Source organism: Gekko japonicus, unplaced genomic scaffold, assembly GCF_001447785.1.
Source record: "Gekko japonicus isolate JY-2015 unplaced genomic scaffold, Gekko_japonicus_V1.1 scaffold18, whole genome shotgun sequence".
Classification (NCBI taxonomy): domain Eukaryota; kingdom Metazoa; phylum Chordata; class Lepidosauria; order Squamata; family Gekkonidae; genus Gekko; species Gekko japonicus.
In genome coordinates, this window is record NW_015170275.1 from 2248446 (window position 1) to 2268923 (window position 20478).

The 20478-nt window shown below is 43.1% G+C and overlaps 1 protein-coding gene across 1 annotated transcript in view; it reads right to left on the minus strand.

Annotated features, from left to right (window-relative positions):
• The window catches only part of LOC107115843 (sex comb on midleg-like protein 2), a 58842-nt gene that overhangs the window by 22512 nt on the left and 15852 nt on the right, over positions 1-20478 (minus strand). Inside the window, exons 3-4 of the mRNA XM_015417608.1 lie at positions 17938-18008; positions 16107-16341 (exon numbers count right to left, since the gene is read on the minus strand). Of these exons, the coding sequence (XP_015273094.1) occupies positions 16107-16341; positions 17938-18008 (306 nt within the window). The remainder of the gene's footprint in view (positions 1-16106; positions 16342-17937; positions 18009-20478) is intronic.

Consider the following 20478-nt stretch of genomic DNA (forward strand, 5'->3'; position numbering starts at 1 on the left):
GCGCTAAGGGGGGGGGGGGGGGGGGGGCTTTTAGAATGCATTTAAAGTTAGTTGCTTTTTTCCTCTGCTCTGCCCCCCCCCCACCTCAAGCCTACCCAGGGAGAGGAACACTGACTGGGGAAGGGAAGACCAATTGGGGAGGCATGCCTCCCCTTCGCTTCTCCAGGCACCCTGCCAGGAGCCACACAATATATGTGAAAGAGCCGCATGTGGATCCCGAGCCGCAGTTTGACCACCCGTCTTATGATAATGCAGTAAATGCACAGCTTCTTTGTATCATCTCTAGGACTCCAAATTCAACTCACCTAGATCCATCTCCAGCATCTTAATGCTTTATCTAAAATAAGTAAACAGTAGATTTCCCATCCAGGCAGTATTTGAACCACTAAATTATTTCAATATAATGAAGAAGAAAAGTTGGTTTTTATACCCCGCTTTTCTCTACTTGAAGGAGTCCCAAAGTGGTTTAAAATATCCTTCCCTTCCTCTTCCCACAACAGGCCCCTTGTAAGGTAAGTGAGGCTGAGAGAGTTCTGAGAGAACTATGACTAGCCCAAGGTCACCAAGATGGCTTCATGTGGGGGAGTGGGGAATCAAACTTGGTTCTCCAGATTACAGTCTGCCTTATACGCTGAGTTAGTGTGAGCTAGCTCACAATTTTTTAGCCTCCGGCCCACACATTTTTGTCTCCGCTCTGGAAGGATGGCTCCAGAGCAAACTAATTTATGCAGCAGCCAAATCACTCACTTACAACTTTAATGCCAGTAGCTCACAAAGTAGAATTATTGCTCACAAGACTCCACAGCTTCGAGGGAGCATTGCTTGTGGCATAAGCTTGTGCGACCCTCAAGCCCAGTATCAGATAAAGAAGTGATGCATTCAGTTACATACCCATAAAGCTACAAACAGAAGTACAGATACATCTACTAACTGAATACGTTGCTTCACTTTAAATGTAAGGTATTTATACCCTGACTATCTATAAAAGTATAACTGAGGCAGCTTCCAGTATAAAACTATTCAAATATTTTAATAAAACTGATAAAAATATTCAAAAGCTACAACTATACAATAAAGCCAGAAAAAACATCAGATTGAAAATGATAAAATCATAAATATCCTAAAAATTGTATTAAAAACAGCAAGCAGATAAAGATTTTCTGTACTGCACACAAATACTCTCCCTGTTGAGGGTCACCTGGCACCCACTCTACTGGGACCAGGCAAAAACATTTTTTCATTATGCTGGTTTTTAACTAAGGGGTTACATCCATTTAGTTATTGTTTTCAGTAGCCCTGAGACTAGAAACAGGCCACTTTAGGAATAGTAGTTTATGGGCTCTTTGCTTAATCTATTGCTGGTTTTAATAGTGATAATTCTAATTCTTTGTTTTTATGATGTTATTGTTGGTGAGGGTTTTTTCACTTTGTGAGCCATCCGGGGCAAGTCTCTGGAGGTGGCATATAAGCTTTCTGACTAAATGAACTAAATAAATAAGCTTTCTAACTAAAGAAACCCAGAACTATAAAAACAAAGTACAGTTTCTACCTAATTCAAAGCTTGCAAAAATCCTCTAGGTTATACCTTCCTGCAGAGCAGGCCAGACATTCCATGGTTCAACTCAAAGCTGACAAAAGCCACCTTTTTGCTTGCCTTTATTTTAGAGGTTCGATGGGCAGGAAAGGGGTTTCTTTTTAAAGAACAAATCGGAAAGTGGAAGGGCTTGTGCAAATGCTACCTCCAAAACAGTCCAGACAAATTGTTTCCACAAAATCATGGGTATTTTGCATTCAACATAAACCCAGAAATCTTGAGAACAAGAAGCGGGCTACTTAAGCAGAAGGTGGGCTGCACAGATTTCCTGGACTATCCTACATGGGTATGAACTGTATCTACAATGGATCAACAAGCGTAGATGGATTTTTTACTATCCTTTGCTCATCTACTCCCTGTGGCACTTGACAGGTAATGGACAGTGTCTAGATATCAAAATCTTTGAGACTTATGTGATCTGCCCCAGCTTATAAAATGAAGTTTTTGTCTGCTAAGACTTTCAAAATGAAGAATAAAATGGTTGTCTTTTCACTATAAAGCAAATCAATGTCAATTTGTATTAAAAAATAAAATGCTTAAATGGTTTTAAAGATAATGGATAAGATTACAGAGATGATTTTTCTTGGAGTTGCTAAATATATCCTAAACTTTCAAACAAAAGTGTTTTGAACATTATAGTAATGTGTACACATGTTGATTGGGGGAGGAGAGGCAAAAGTGGAGAAATTTTCAGAGGAGGAAGAGATTGGATTTATACCCCGCCCTTCACTACCCAAAGGAGTCTCAGAGCAGCTTACAAACTCCTTTCCCTTCCCCTCCCCACAACACCCTGTGAGGTAGGTGGGGCTGAGAGAACTCTTAGAGAAACTGCTCTTTTTCAAGAACAGCTGTGCCAGAACTATGGCTTGCCCAAGGTCATCCAGCAGCTGCAAGTGGAGGAGTGGGGAATCAAACCTGGTTCTCCCAAATTAGAGTCCGCGCACTGTCACACTGAAATTTGCTGCATGACTTCATCTCTACTAGGTGAATCCACATATTTGCATGTTGGAAATAAAGGGCACAGAAATTACTAAAATTTTGGAAATGTCCTATAAACGTATGTGTCACGGCTCAGGTGGGGTGTCACCTTATGCTGCCACCACTCTGGATTTAGGATCCCTTGAGAAGGCCCAGAGCACCCTCCCAAGACCTTCAAGACCTCCCTTTTGGATGAATAATAGGCGTGAGGACCAGGCAGAGTACAACAAGGAAACGGTTTATTTTATAGGAGGTCAAACAAACAAGGTACAGGAATAACAACAGTAAGTGAGTGAAAAGAAATCAAATGCCCTAACGCGTTTAAATATATTGTCCCTAGCTCACTATCTCAAGTGGCCTTAGACTACTCACCCTTCCATCAGGATGAGGGTTTCTTCTCCACAGCAGCCTCTCTTCTGGCTCTGTTCCCTGTGAAGAACAGCTTTTCCTCTCACACCAGTTCTTTTATTCCCCAGCCCTCTTCTTCCCTTTTGGTCAAAATCGGCACCAAAACTTCCCAAGGCCTTCTGGGGTTTGTAGGCCCAGCCTCCCCTACTGCTAGCCAGGCTCCCTGGGTCTAGTAGACCTCTGGTGGCACAGTATACCTAGCAAATACTGGTATCTTTCTGCTAATTTTGGCATACTGCTTGTGCTCATTTTTTATAGATATTTTGAGCCTTAATGTGAGGTCTTCCATAATTACCGGAACTTTATTTCAGTCTGTGGAAATAAGAACTAAGATTGGGGGGGGGGGGTTTACAATTTTTTAGAGGAGCCCTGTCATGTCCCAGGTAAAAGAACTTCTTAAAATTTGGGATGTAGATATATTTCAATATATGTAAAGACTACAAAATTTCAACTAAATCATGACCATTACACAGCTCTGATTTGTTCATCTGCCATGAAGGCAAAAATGATGTTTTTTTGTTTTGTTTTCTTTTTGTTCTGTAGTAAAACGACCTTTCAGGCCTTATTTTTTACCATGGAGAATATAGGGATTTACCTCAGCTGGCCTGGGTCTCAAGCTCCTAGAACCCAATGAGGAGAGTTCATCTCTCTTTAGCCCACTAATTCCTTATCCCTATCACCACCACCAGCAGAGCATTAACAGAACTGTAGTCTGACAGAGCCAGTGTGGAAGCCTGGCTGCTGACCCTGCGGCCTGATATACACTCTCAGCCTAACCTATATCATAGGGCTGTTGTGAGGAAAAGATGGAAGAGAACAATGTAATCTGGAAATGTACAATGGGCCTTAAAGGAAATGAGTAGGCTTCTTGTTTTTGCCAAGGCACATGAAAGCATAATCTATGCAAGATCAGTCCATATAGGCAGTGAGTGGATTTATGCTCGCCTGCAGAGTCAAATGAATCCCAAGTAGGTCCCAGGAAGCTCTGCGGGACCTGATGCCCCCTGATGTTTTATTAAATGAGCTTGCAGAGAGTTGGCATAGCCGACTCTCTGATGCCATCGACAAAATTGCTCCCCAGCACCCTCTCCACCCTCGTACCAAACTAGCTCCATGGTATACCCCAGAACAATGTTCCCTCTAAGCTGTGGAGTCTTGTGAGCAAAACTTCAACTTTGTGAGCTACTGGTATTAACGTTGTGAGCGAGCAATTTGGCTCCTGCATAAATCAGTTTGCTCTGGAGCCGTCCTTCCTGAGCGAAGAGAAAAATGTGTGAGCTAGAGGCTAAACAATTATGAGCTAGCTCACACTAACTCAGCTTAGAGGGAACACTGCCCCAGAACTACAGAGAATTAAACAAGGGTTGAGACAACTAGATTGAGTGTGGCAGTGTGCTCGTGATGAAGCTTCAAGAACATCTTATAAGATGCTTATTGAAACCTATGAGATGGCAGTGAAGGCCACTAAGAAAATTCTAAGATGATATCCAGAGATTTAATTTTGGATTCTATACAGATAATCCAGTTTGAGTAATTAGATTCTAGTAGAAGCTGATAGATGTAACTAGAGGGGTTCGAACTGAAATGAAGGCGAAGCCAATACTTAATTGTAGTAAGCCATGCTTTAGTTATCAACATGTTCTGCCCGCATTCCAGGCATAAAACTGCGTAGGGGACACATATTGGCACCCCAAAGATTTTCCTCAAGAAATAGGACTGAGGCTGTTCTATGGAGTTTCCAGCTGTATTGATCCAAATAAGCACCCCATATAATAACTGGGCCCCTATTTTAGCATTAAAGGCTTTTAAAGCAGCAGGTATATATATTGGAGGAGGAGGAGGAGATTGGATTTATACCCCGCCCTTCACTACCCAAAGGTGTCTCAGAGCGGCTTACAAACTCCTTTCCCTTCCCCTCCCCACAACAGACACCCTGTGAGGTAGGTGGGGCTGAGAGAGCTCTTGACAGAAACTGCTCTTTTTCAAGGACAGCTCTTATCAGAACTACGGCTTGCCCAAGGTCATCCAGCCAGGTGCAGGTGGAGGAGTGGGGAATCAAACCCGGTTCTCCCAGATTAGAGTCCGCGCACTTAACCACTACACCAAACTGGCTCTCTTAACCACTACACCAAACTGGTTACCTCTTCCCGAAAAATAAAATTTGGAAATTGCTGCCACATTTACTTTGTCCGTATTAATCGCCGTTTTTCGATAACAGACCCAAGAGGTGTTGTATTGAACACCAAGATATTAAAGATCTTGACCTGTTCCAAGGAATGACCATTGATTTTCCAGTCATAAACCTTCCAGGAGTTGGAAAAGACCAGTACTTTGGACTTCTCATAATTTAATTCCAGGTAGTTAGCAGCACAATATTCATAGCCGTGATCAAGTGAACGCTTTATCCCCAAACAAGTAGATAACAAAAGAACTGCATCATCAGCGTACAGCAGTAACGAGATATGCACAGAGCTAAGTCTAGGGCTGTGTCCATCAATTGGAAACCTGCGCAGAGCCAAGTCTAGGGAAGGAGCTGTCCCAGTGACACTCACTTGAATGTGGTATGCTGCAGCAGGCAATCCACTCCCCGATGTTTATGAACATCTATATGCGCCCCTCAGCCAATTGGTCTGGGGGTATGGGCTGGGGTGTCATCAGTATGCTGATGATACCCAGCTCTATGTGTTGATGGATGACCGGCCGGATTCCATCCCAGAGGTGTTAGCAAGGGCTCTAAACACTGTGGTGGATTGGCTTAAGCAGAGCTGACTGAAACTCAATCCAATGAAGATGGAGGTCCTGTACCTGGGTCATGGGGATTTGGGCGCCTTTAGTGCCGGTGCCAAGGGTGTTGAGTCTAGGGGTTATCTCAGATCCCTTCCTTTCTATGGAGGCCCAGGTTGCCACTGTTGCTAGATCAGGCTTCTATAATCTTTGGCTGGTCAAGCCACTCATTCCCTATCTCACTAGCTACAGTGATCCATGCAATGGTCACTTCCAAGCTTGATTATTGTAATTCATTCTATGCGGGGCTGCCCCTGAACTTGACTCAGAAAGTGAAGATGGTGCAGAATGTAGTGGTGCAAATCCTGACAGCAATGCATGTGTGAGCACACATTCAGCCTGTGCTCTGCAAACTAAACTGGCTGCCTATAGATTACCGGACCCAGTTCAAGGTTCTAGTGCTGACTTTTAAAGCCCTTATGCGGCCAGGGACCTGTATATCTCAGGGACCATCCCTCCCTGTATGTGCCCCGCAGAGCCTTGCACTCAACTGATCAACATCTTCTGGTTGTCCCTGGCCTGAAGTACGTCCGGCTAGCCTCAACTAGGCCTTTTTGGCCCTGACCCCAGCCTGGTGGAAAAAGCTCCCATCTGAGATCAGGGCCCTGCGGGATCTGTTACAAATGAAGCTATTCCGCCGGTCTTTTAGTTGAGGCAGCAGGCGTCTAAATTCCATACTTGCCCTCCTCTGCTGACAGCCTTAGCCTAGTGGTTGGTGGCCTGATACCCCTCAACACTGCTCAGAAGGTTTCCATCCAAGTGTTGCTACCAAAGCAACTTTTACTCTGGTTTTTGTATGAATTTTTGAAATTTTTAAACTTTAAAATCTAAAATTTAATTGTTTGAATTTTATATATAGTTTCTTTGTAACAATATTTTATGTGACCTGTAAGCCCCCCTGAGCCCTCTCAGAGGGAGGGCAGGATATAGATCAAAGAAATAAAATAAATAAATAAATATAGCCAGCATCCTGTTTCAATCAATGGCCACTGACATGTTTCTGGGAAGCCATCAGCAGGCTCACACTGTGTGTCCCCATCACCTGCTATTAAGAAGAACACTGCCTCCAAATACATAAATTCAATTTAGCTGTCATTGTTAAAACCCACAAACATACCCATCCACCATTAATTAGTTCAGGCCTTGACCAATTTTCTTTGGTTCTAGGAGACAGCCCAAGAATGTAAGAGCCAAAACCACTTTTCAGCCTTCAGTTTTCTTTGTTTTGTTCTTTGTATTTTAGTGATCATGTTTTTTTCTAGTTACTGCTGCCACAAAACCTAATCCTAACCTCTTCAGTGTCTCATAATTTTATTGAAGCTATAACAAAGGCATTGTAGTATATAAACAAACAGGGAACCTGCAAGGACTTGTGGTGGATATCTCATCTTCACCTCCCTCTGTCTGTTTCCTCTGTCTCTTCGCTGAAAGACCCTATAGGCTGTCCCCTTTTCCTGCTTCCTTACCTCCTTCCCACATATCAGCCAACCTACATTTATCTGCCCCCCCCTCTTCAGCTTTCCCTCCTTCCCTCCCCCTGGCAGCCTCTCCCTAGAAAAACTACATGCACTCCTTCTATTATTGGGGGGTTAATATTGCAGTGTATTTTTTAAAAAAGATTTCAGATTTTCTGCAAACCAGGGGCTTTTATTTATTTATTTTTATTTATTTTATTCAATTTATACCCCGCCCTCCCCGCTACGCGGGCTCAGAGTGGCTTACAGGAGGCATACGCCAATATAAAACATACATAAAACCATTTAAAATCGCTATAATCCAATAACATTATTAACAAGTTATTAACAAAGTGCTCTCGATGTTCAACATGATATTTCCCAAGATGGTATATTGTGCTCTATTGCCTCTACTCTATCTACTCGGCATCATCTGCTCCGGGAAACTGATGTTCCCTCCACCAGGCCCAGGTTAAGATGGAACAGTAGTGGTGTTTGTGGCGGCCCCTACTCATACGCCTGGTGGAAGAGCTCCGTCTTACAGGCCCTGCGGAACTGTACAAGGTCCCGCAGGGCCCGGATCTCCTCCGGGAGCTCATTCCACCAGGTAGGAGCCACCACCGAGAAAGCCCTGGCCCTGGTAGCGGCCAGCCTGGCCTCTTTGGGGCCTGGCAAAGCCAGGAGATGTTGCATCCCAGACCGAAGTGCCCGTGGGGGAACATATGAGGAAAGGCAGTCCCTCAAGTAAGCTGGACCCAGACCAGTAGAAAGATATTACTTGTCTGTTAATGGCTCCAATCTCTGGATTTAAGTGTGCACAGATTTGGCTGCACTAAGAATCAGATATACTGACAAATGGGGAGCCTGCAAGGACTTATGGGGGACATCTCATTTTCCCCTGCCCTCTGTCCCTTCCCTTTCCCTGCTTCCTTCTCTCCTTCGCACCCACCTGCCAATCTATCTTTATCTGCCCATGACTTCAGCTTTGCCTCGTTCCCTCCCCTAACAGCAAGCAGCATGGAAGGGAGTAAGTTATACAAAAGATACAAAAGATCAAACCATGCATAAATAATGAAAAAAAATATTCAGCTCTCAGTGAGTATGATCATCTAAACCTATATAAATAGTGTAGTTTTTCAAAAATACAATATGATATACAGAAACTCAAAAATACATGGTCCAAATACACAAACTATCCTATTCATCCACCTTCAGAAATAGTCCAAGTCAAAATCTTCAAACAGTGAAAGGTCCAAATATAAATGCTTATAATTCCTCTTCAAAAAACTCATCTCGCCACTTGTGTATCCACTTAACAGCCCTGCCAGCTTCCAGTTGTGGTATCACCTTGCTTCCTCAAAAGTGGAACACCAAATCCGCCCAGCTAAAGTATTATTGAATAATACACAACATCTTTTTCATTCTTAATGTACATCAGACCAGCTACTGTGATCTATCACATTTGTATGGACTTGTGGAGAATCCACAAGGACTTGTGCATGGGGCACCACACACCCATGTCACCTTACCACACTATTTACTCTTTCCCTGGAAACTCTGATATCCTCACCTTTCCCTATTCCCTTCCCATCCACCAACCATCCTACCTTTTATCTGCACTTCATCTTCAGGTATATTTATTATATATTAGTTTTATTATATTACATATATACACACACACACACACACACACACATATATATATAATATATATACACACACACACACACCATATATATGTGTGTGTGTGTATAAATATATTATTATTTAGTTCATTTATATCCCACCTTTCTCCACAGTGAGGACCCAAAGCAGCTTACATCATTCTCCTTCAGGTATATTTATTATATATTAGTTTTATTATATTACATATAGTTTATATATATATATAATTTAGTTCATTTATATCCCACCTTTCTCCACAGTGAGGACCCAAAGCAGCTTACATCATTCTCCTCTCCCATTTTATCCTCACAACAATACTGTGAGGTAGGTTAGGCTGAGAATGTGTGACTGACTCAAGGTCACTCAGTGAGTACCATAATATAACAGGGATTTGAACCTGGATCTCCCAGATTCTAGTCTGAAACTCTTAACCACCACACCCCACTGAATTTGTGGGGTGGTTTCTGCTGAGCACTAGTGAGCATCTGGGCCTGGCTGAGTCAGGGAGTACATGTAGTATCAAGTCACCTCATAATGAATGCTGGGTCTAGCCCCAATCAGTCTTCCTTCAAAGGTCTAAACAGCACCGGAAAGGGCTCCGCCCTCCCCTTCCCTTTTACTGGCAGAAACCAATGCTTCAACTGGCAATGCTGCTGTGGTTGCCTAGCTACAGCCACAGAGGTCATTTGTTTCTTAAAGCTACAGGTGCTCTTTATGTTATTTTGGGTTTTTTTAAATGCAGCCCAGTGTTTATTTTCTTTTTAGATTTTGTTTTGCAAACTTGTTGCTGTCATCAGGCTTGTAGAAATATCAGGTTTGTAGAACTATCATCTTGCTTATGGTTTGTTAGATAATAAGCCTGATATTTGCTTTATGAACTATTTATTGCTACACACAATGGACTGTGCACACACACATAGGCTCAGAAGGCTGTACACTTTAGGTCACCTGTTGTGATGCCACACATAGATTTGATGCCTGCACATACCTTACATGTAAATAAGGTTTCAGCTACACAGTTGCCCAGCCTGGTGAATTTATTTATTTATTTATATTTATTTAAGCATTTTTACCCCGCCCTCCCCGCAAGCGGGCTCAGGGCGGCTTACAAGGGGCACAAGCTCATACATAAAATCCAGTATAACAATAAAATCATAACAATAACAATAAAGTGCTTTCATTATGAAGATGGTCTTAAGTGGTTAAGATGGTATCATCCAGCAACCCCATTGGGTACCACTGTCCAGAAGTTTCGGTGAAGAAGCACAAACCTCCATTATTGTGAGCACCGTTTCGGTGAAGAAGCACAAACCTCCATTATTGTGAGCAATGAAACAACAACTCTAGGAAGAGACAGCCCCATGACAAAGCTGCTTGTAGTCACGTACTACCCATCAACTGCTTTATTCCTGAGCTGGTATTTCCTGCCAGATGGACATTTGGTTATCAATGGAACTGGCCAACTTCATCAGCACTACAATGAAGCATCCTGACGCCTAGATTTCACACCTGTCCAGATGCCATACTTCGAGTAAGGTTTTAGGTTACAATATTGACCACCCCCTTAGGTAACTCCCCTCCCTACATGCAACCAATAGGATTATTTTTGGGACGGACTAACAGGTAGGTGGGTCAAGAGGTTGGCACAATTACCACCATTCTCTTGGACCCCCTATAGAAGGAGGGAACCAGTCACCTGACTCCTCCTAGCTAGCACTCCCCCCAAGACGACCCCTGTCTGCTTTTACTCCTCTTGAGTCCCACTTGCTATCCCCAACCCTTGCCTCTACTAATCTCTTGATCTGCAGTCAAGAGACCCATGCGTTCCAGCTGGTTCTGGTCGTGTATGGATTCCCTTTGTTTCCATTTCTTCCCCTCCATTCTTCATTGGAACAACCAAACTTCAAGACAGATAAGTATCACCTGTCATCACCCCTACCTGCTAATGCAACTGTGCTTATTTCCTACTGTAATTTTTAGGAAATTGATTGAATGTGTGAGTGCATCAGTATTGTTTGTATGAGATATATTTTTAAGTAAAAGACATCTATTTTAACCACTACAGCCTCGAATCCTTTACTGGTAACCCTTGGTGGGATCAGGACCTTGGTATAAATTGGCAAGAACCCATTTATAAATTGCCAATTGCTGTAAATAAAGCAATTTGGCTAACAGGTTCCAGTTTCCAGCTATAAGCATCCTCAGATTTGGTTATGCTGAAAATTAGATATGTTGATATGGAATAACCCTGTCATCACCAGAAAATAATCTAACCTTGAACATGTCCTCAGTTTGTCATAATAAAAAGCTGCATTTAACTGAGTACTTAAGCCAGTACAGAAAACAACTATTTAAGAAATTAATTCATCTATCACCACTGGATAGTGTAAAGTCAAAATATAAACAATAAGCTTTGTACTTCTGACGATAGTAGAGATATATTACAATATAATCATTGCTGAAAATATTAGGGGCAACAATGAAAATTCTAGGCAACATGGCTACCAAGATGTTTTGAGCCCTGAGTTATTCTAATCCCCCTTTAAAGTCGTTTCGGCCAGTAGCCATAACCACACCTTGTAGCAATGAATAACACATTGTGTGGGAAAGGACTCTTGTTCATCTTGAATATACTGCTAAGAAGTTTCATTTGGTGAAAGTTCCAGTATCGTGAAACAGGGTGAAAATCCTTCCTTTGTAATGCTTCATCCACACTATTCATAATTTTATAAATCTCTATAATGTCTCTCCTCTGTCACCTTTTTTCTAAACTAAAAAACCCAAATATCTTAGCCTTTCCTCATACAGAAGCTGATACCTTTGGTTGCCTTTTCTACATCATTTCCATTCATACAATATCCTTTTTAAGATAGGGAAATTAAGAGTTCTACATAGTATTTCAAATGCAGCTTTGCTGATTTATATCAGTATTTATCAATATTTTGACACTAGTAGTTTAATTTTCAAATGCTTTCTTAATAATGCCTAAGTCACTGCAACTGCATAATGTTATGTTTCCACAGAAGTAGCCACCACAATGGCAAAATCTTCAGCGTATAAATGGTTAGGATTTTATGCACCAATGTGTATCATTTTGCACTTTGAATCTCATTTGCCATTGTATTTTTCTCATTCACCCAGTTTGAAAAGATCCTTTTGGCATTCTTTAGAGCTGCATTTAAATGTCATCAACCCTCCATTCTTTGGGCCTCTCTTTGTTCCATCTTAGATGCATGAGCAACTCATTTCTGCCATATACATGGAAACCATGAAACATAGTTTGGGACCACTTGTAGTACAAAAGATGTGAGATGGCAGAAGAGAGCATAGGAGTGGAGGCAACCAGTTCATTGCTTGACAGAGTTCAGACTTACTGTGTCCTCTTTCCTCCACAGTGGTGCTGGACCCATTAAGATGGTCTGCCCCAGGCACCTGATGGATCCTGATGGGTTCCTGTTGGCACTTGGGGATTTCCCCACCTTGGTTGCTGACACTTCTGTTGAGGCTCTGATCACACTCAGGAATAGGGAGACGACCTGGGCTGTTGACACAGTCTCCCCTAAGTGCCTCTCTCCCCAAAGCCAAGATGTCTCCCTGGTTCACTGGGGAGGTGATAGCTATGAAATGGGAGGGACAACTGCTAGAGGACCAATGGCAGAATACTCTGAGTGAGACTGATAGAACACTGCATACAATCCATATTAGAACCTCATCTGAGATGATGATGGCAGAAAGACAATATTTCTCTGCCATCATTGCACCTGCATGTAATCACCTGGCTGAACTGTTTCATGTGGTTCTGGAACTTTTACATCCTGACTGTCCCACCAATCAAAAAAGCTCATCTGGTGGGCACATGAGAGTGCCTTTTCAGTGGCAGCCACACAATTATGGAACAACCTCCCCAGGAAGGTACACCTGGCTCCCTCATTGTTGATCTGCCTGTATTTACAGCCCACTGGCAAGCTCAGAAAACTCTTAACTGGCATAATAAAAGGAATGTACTATGTGCGGGTTATTGAGAATGATTGCATTTATTGTAGGAATTCTATTATTCAGTGCTATATACTTGGCTAATATTATTATGATTAAGTGCATTTCTATTCTGCTCAGATTTTCCTGTTTTTCTAAAATATCCAAATGTCAGTTTTTCTCTAAAATTTGGTTAGGTACTTCATCAATTTATTACTGAGCCCCAGAACAATGCACTGTAGCCCGAATCCAGATTTGGACATTGTTGTATACTGAGAATGATTCATCCCTGAACTACTACCTGGATCTGGTTGAGCTCGTTTCCCCCGAACAATATCTGGCTAGGATCCTGGAGTAGACCAAGAGAGTAATAGTGTTATGTAAATAGCCTATCGTTGGGAGTGGGGTGTGTTTGGGGGGTGGTGTTAGCATTTTTAAAAACAGGGCAGCTGCCCTGGAGTCTTGTCTTGTAGTGTTCCTGAAATCACCTAATAAAGTAGAGCTGTTTCACTGCAATGCATCCAGAACCCAGTATTTAACAGACATGTTAGTCTTTGCAGGTGTTAAATTCTAAGTGACCAGCTCTTTTCCGAATAGGCATTAGAGATGACGGTGAAAAGATTCCTTTCACATGCTCAGTTATTCTAGCATGACATCAAAATCCAGTTTGGGAAGCGATACCATTCAAACCATATTTAAATATTTATACGCCGTCTTTCCTATAGCTCAGGATGGCTTACAAATTCAAAATAAAAATTCAAGACGCTATAAAACCTTACATAACCCTTTCCCCCTAAAACATTTTTTACAACAGTTGTGTTCTGCCTTTCTGCTCACACAAGGGCCATCAATGCAGCTTATAAATTAAAACAAACTTCATAGAATCACATTTTAGAATCATTAAAACTAATCCAAACAACAACACATCATTAAAATCAGAACTAAAAACACGCAAAGACATAAAAATAACAAAAAATTTAAAACAATTAAAACTTTGGGCAGAAAAGAGGAATTACAGAGGGAATGCCAAACCAAACAAAAAAGTCTTCATCGTTGTCAGAAGACGGCAAGAGAAGGGGACTGACAAATCTCCACGTGGAGCGAGTTCCAGAGTTTTGGTGCCATGACCAAGGCAGCCCTCTCCGGGTTGTCACCTACCTAATCTCCGAAGATGGGGGTATCCAAAGCAGGGATTTCAAAAATGACTACAGTGATTGGGTAGGTTCGCGAAACAGTAGGCGGTCCTGCGGGTATATTGGTCCCAAACCATATAGGGTTTTAAAGGTCAACACCAGCACCTTAAAATGTGCCCAGAAACAAACTGGGAGCAAGTGTAGATGGGCCAAAACTCAAGTGATATGGTTACTATAGCCCACCCCAGTCAACATCCTGGCTGCAGCACGCTGCACCAACTGAAGTTTCCGAACACCTCTCAAGGGCAGCCCCATGTAGATTACATTGCAGTAATCTAATCTTGGTGTAACCAGGGCATGCACCACAGTGGCCAGATCCTTTCTGCCCAGGAAAGGCCACAGCTGACTAACCAGTCAAAGATGGTGAAAGGCACTCCTGCCCAGGAAAGGCCACAGCTGCCACCTACTTATCCAGCAGTAGGCCTGGGTCATGGAGAACACCCCAACTATGGGCCTGTTCCTTCAAGAGGAGTGCAACCCCTTACAGAACCCCCCAAAATGCCTTCAGCCTACACCTCAGTGGGGTCAGCACAGGGGGATGGGGGTGGGAATGATAGAGGCTTACAAAATTATGAAAGGGATAGAGGTAGTGGGTAGAATGTTTTCTTCCTCTCCTAAAATACTAGAACTCAGAGGAAACCAGTGTAGTTGATGGGCATGGCACAGGACAAACAAAGGACAATCTTAATATGATTAAATTGTGGAATTCACTGCAATTAGATGTAGTGATGGTCACTAATGCTGATGGCTTTAAAAGGGGATTAGACAGATTAATGGATGTTGGTTCATCAGTGGCTACTAGAATGGTGACTAAAGGGAATCTCTACATTCAGAGGCAGTAAACCTCTGAATACCAGTGCCAGGAGGCAACATGAGGGGAAGGCCTTGGCCTCTATGCCCTATTGCTGTCCCTCCAAGGGAACTGTTGGCCTCTGTGTGAAACCGAATGTTGGACTAAATGGACCACTGGTTTGATCAGCCATACTTTATTTATTTTCTAATAGCCTTAGAAAATACAGCAACCTTGCCGCACCTCCTAAATACCTCTACAGCAGTGATAATCAGTGGCTCAAGAACCACATGTGGCATTTTGACATGCCACCTGTGACTCTTCTGAGCACTGTTCACCTACATGGTACCTGCTCCACGTTTCAGGAAAGTGGCCAAGGCTTGTCCAGTGGTGCTTATGGTTGTCAGGTGGCACCCACCTTGGAACATCATCTGGTATCGAGATGCTCTAGAGACAGCACCTCATCCATCTCCACAGGGAGCCCTTTCCATACAATGGGAGGTATGATGTGAATGGCACAGGATCTAGTTGATGCCAGGCAGGCTACCTTTAGTGTGGGATCAGCTGGCAAATGGGGACAGATGGGAAGAGATGAATGTATAACGCGCGCACATATGTAGAGACCACACACAGGAAATGAAAAGCTGTAATAAGATGAGAAATATCTGACCGGGTGTTTCAATACATTTAATTTCATTTTTAGAATAGTCATTGAGAACTTGAATCAGTATGGAAGCCCTGGAGATTAAGCCCTTTCCCCATGCACACATTGTTTCCTGGATATTATTCCTTTCCCACCACACTCTCAGGCGGCTGTCAGCCCAGTTAGAAAAAAAGACAGGCCAACTCTCAAGGCTAACAGATTTCCGGTCAGACTGCAATTTCTATGAGGGAAACAGATCCAGCTGGTCTGAAGAAGTACAACAAATTTAGAGCCTTAAAGGTGCCACTGGACTCTAAATTTGTTGTATGAGGGAAACAGTGAGGCAGAAAAGGCTAGCCACACAGTGGCCCACATTCAAACAGGAAAATTCCCACAGCTGTTCTTAAATGAACTTAAAGATATCGGGTGATCCAGTTAAGTCATACTTCACCTTTATAAGTCCAAAGAACCCAAAATGTACGAGGTTTGTCTTTCTTTGTTTTCTTAAGAGGCTAGCATCCCTCCTGGCTGTTGCTGTTGTTCTAAGGCCAGTATTTCAAACACCACTGGTCTCAGAGAAAACTGAGATTTCATATGTGTGAGAATAGTAAAAAAAACCCCTTACCTAGTGGAGGCTGAAGCATCCCTCCATTCTTCTCACAGGTTCCAACTGGCTGTATGTCAGATGAATCAACAAGCCTCCAAAAGTCATTTTTGTTGTCACTTCCATCCAATCGTAACCTTAATCTGGCACCCGTAATTCCAATAACTGTAGCTATACATACTGAGGTAATGTTGCGAGGATCATGACCTTCCAGTTTCATACCCACTTTGAAATCATTTGTAGGTGGAATCCTAGACTACAGGAAGGAAAAAGTGAGATATTTATTAGAGTATATTCTCGGGGGCGAGGATGAACCAGCAGTATTTTTCTATGGTTGATAGAAAACTGCTTCTCGTCCTTTTATATCAAGGTAAAGTGTACATGGCTTAAAAATTTCAGGCACTCGAAACAATTGACTCTAATACTTAGCAATCTGAAAAGGTTCCCAGCCCTACACAAAATGCATCTTACAAAAAGATTTATTCAATTATATATTAGGCTAAAAGACAGCAATATACTCAGATCAACCTAGTGAACTCAATGGCCAAGCAGGGGTTTGAAACAGGGTCTGCCATGTCTAAACTCACAACGAAAGGACCTTACGTAAATATATTATTTTGTAGTGTATTGTAGTAAGGTGGCAGTTTAGTTAGAGATGGCTGTGAAAGCTTATTAGATTGGATTTTGCAACTGAAACAGGGCCCCCACCCTCTCAGACTGCTCATCTGATCAAATCACATTGCAAGAGACTCATGAGAAGCAGTCCGACCAAGTCTGAGTTTGAGAATCAGAGATGGCTCTGTAAGTCATTTCATTCTGTAAGCCTGAGTCATTTCTTTTAGCCCAGATGGGCACACTTCCAAGCTTTCAGAAATAAGACAGGCACTTATTGATGGTTCTGTAAGTTTCTGGTCTCGTTAGCCCCAGAACTGTAAATTTTGGGACTGGGAAAAGCAACCCACGCACTCCAATCTTGTTCTGGATCATTTCTCCAAGTCTAGAAGTCCATATTCTGGCCCCAGAAGCAAGCATTTGCACTCTGAAGGACTTTATCCAGACCCTTAAACCATTTAAGTGCCTGGATCGGGAATTGTTTCCCCTCAGTGCCCGCAATCTTTGTAGACACTGGGCAATGAGTGGGGGAAGAAGGGTAGACATTCCCTCTCCACACATGTTCTTCTTTCAAAGTTTTCTAACTCTGATGGAAAATCTGCAGATGAAATCCCAGGAGTAGCAAGGGATTGGGCCCTAAATGGGATGAAAATGCAGGTATCACACATGCACTTCAAATCAATGTGGAGTAGGGCTGCCAAGTCCCCCTTGGGGTGGGGATTCCCCCGCTCTAAGGGCCCCAATCCACCGGTCTGGATCCGGCCAGCAGGGGGAACCCCACCCCCAAAGGGCCAGATTGGGCCAACATGCCCGGCATGATGATGTAGCCCGGAAGTGACGTCATCACGCTGGGCACATTGCTGGGTTTTCAGGCCGATAGCCAGAGCGTCGCTTGGAGATGTGCCCAGCGTGATGATGTCACTTCCGGGCTACGTCATGTCCCAGCAAGGGACCCAAACTCCCCCACTAAACAAAGGTAAGCACTTGGCAACCCTAATGTGGAGAAGGGTTACTAATTTCATGGTGGAATGTGACTTAAACTGGTTATTTTAAAAGTCACTAAAGGCATTTATTAATCTCACCTTTAAAAAAAAATATTTTAACACAACATGTAACATATCCACCTGAGTTGTAACACAAGCCCATATTAAATGCAAACAACATAAAAAAGCTACAGTGCAAAGCTGATGCACCAAATTTAGTTTAATTTGATAAATTATTAGTACATCAAATGTTCTACCTGTCTGAAGCAATGTGAGGGAGCAGCTACGGATCCAGTCTCTTTCAAGTAGTCATCCCAGCTAAAATAATCTTTAAAAAATAGAAATAAACAAAGTTTAAACATGCCTCCTTTTAAATATGTATACAAATTCTTCAGATACTTTTATAATTCTGTGTATTTGCCTCATTGTGGGGGATGGGCAAAAATTACTCCAGAGTAAACCAAAAAAATCATTTTGGATATCCGTCAAAATATAGATAACAATGCTTTGGATTCCACATGAACGTTTTTTTAAAACAAGTGTATTCTCTTAGGATTGATCCTGCAGAACAGTAGCTCTTTCCTCAGGTGCAAGGATCTTTCCACTGACACAAGAGCCCCATGCAGGGGTCATTTCCTGCGGGAGTGCACAGGAGTGGAGCTCCGGCAGTAAGGAGCCCAAGGGGTGGGCACATGCAACAAGCCCCACCCCCTGCTCCCAGCAGCCCTCGGTCAGGCCATGAGGAGCAAGAAGCAGCCAGGTAAGTTGCAGAGCCCCCCCCCCCCGGCCCCCCCGCCGGTATAAGGCGATCCTTCCTCTGTGAGGGCAGATCTGCACGTTCCCCCCCCCCAATAGCTAGCAATCCAAAACAGTCCAGTGGAGCCTGAGCGGTGGATGTTGCCTTCTGACACACTTCTGGTGATGTCAGGGGGTGTGGCATATGCAAATAAGTTATGCTAATAAGTTATGCTAATGAGCTCCTGCACCTCTTTTTCTACGAAATTACCCCTGGCCCCATGTGTCAGCAGACGACTCCTTATGCCTGTACTGCAACTTCTGGCATTTCACTCAATGACTGCTGTATTCACCCACTTCTTCAAGCACTGCTGAATGAGTATGTTTACAAGCAATCTGTGAAGATGAACTCAAACTACCCACCCATCCACCTCATTGAGAGGGACAAACTTCTTCACCACATTCATAGATAAATTTTTTAAAGGTTTTATTCGCTTGTAAAGCTTTTAAAGGTAAAGGTTCCCTTGCTCGAAAGCTTGTTGAATCCGACTCTAGGAAGCAGTGTTCATCTGTTTCCAAGCTGAAGAGCCAGCACTGTCCAAAGACATTTCCGTGGTCATGTGGCCGGCATGACTAAACACCAAGGAGCACGAAACGCTGTTACCTTCCCACCGAAGCGGTACCTATTTATCTACTTGAAGTTTCTTGCTTCCAAACGGCTAGGTTGGCAGGAGCTGGGGCCAGAGACGGGAGTTCACTCCATCATGCAGCACTAGGGTCTCGAACTGCTGAGCTACAGACCTTCCAGTGTGCAGCTTCAGCGTCTTAACCTCTGAGCCACCGCAGCCCGATATTCGCTTTTATAATATGCCAATTTTTAAAAGCATGTTTAAGGTGAACAGTTCACATTTGTAAAACTGCACAAGGAGCAGCCCCTCCTCTAACCCTTTAGACAGCACTGAAAATAGATGCCATGCAAATGCCATGCAACCATTTCTGGAGGTGGGGAGAAGGCACAGACATGGACCCGAACCTGTTCTAACTCTTGCAACAATACACAGAGCCACATACATACACAGGCAGATACGTAACAGTATTATTGATACACACAAAGGGATGGGGCAGAAGGAGAATCCCTCTGCCTTCCTCTTCTCTCACACATGCAAACATGCTACATGTTGCCACTCTCCCACATCCCTGCTTTTCCCCTTCCCCTTCCCGTTCCAGAGGTCAAACGAGCAGCAGAAGAAGCAGCAGAAGACTTACAAGCATCTCAAGCTAAGCAGAGCTGCTAGGCAAGCAGAGTATATACAAACTGATAGCACAAATAGGATATTTTATGCATTGCTCAGTCAATGGGCATAACTTTGGACTAGGCCTATCGAGTGGGAAATGTGTTGAAAATCTCTGTTTATACTGGCAATAGCTGCACATTCTTCAGGCCTCAGTGTGAACCTGCACACTTGTCAGTGTGCATTCCTCTAATTCCAACATAAAGGTTACACGACAAAAATACAATGCTGCCACCTGGTGGCTCTTCTAGACATGTACGTGTCCTGGGATTTTTCAATAATAAGATTCGTACTGAATTCTGCAAGCATAGATCAGTATTCCAGGTTGTGAGATTCGGCCCACTTGGTTTGACCCCAAATAACTTGAATGGCCTGCTGAACACCTATGAATTGGATTTCTGTAAAAATGCTGTCAGTCCTAACAGATCAGCAGCCATTTACATCTACTTAATCCTCACAAGACAGAGATAATGCCAGCTGGGAAAGTGGAGATATCTTGAATGACGGTGTGCTTCTCACTTTCAATGGGGTTCAGCTGATCCTTGCTCACTCGCTCAAGAACCTAGGGGTTTATATTGATCCAGCATTGCTGCTGGAAAAACAAGTTAAATGTAGCTGGGGGGGGGGACCACTTTCTACCAATTCAGGCTAGCCAGGAAGATGGCCCCCTACCTTTAACTCAGCGATCTGACCACCTGGATCCATGCCATGTAAATTGCACTGTAAATTGCACTGCCATGTAGATTGCACTGTAATGTTAGGAAAAAATAC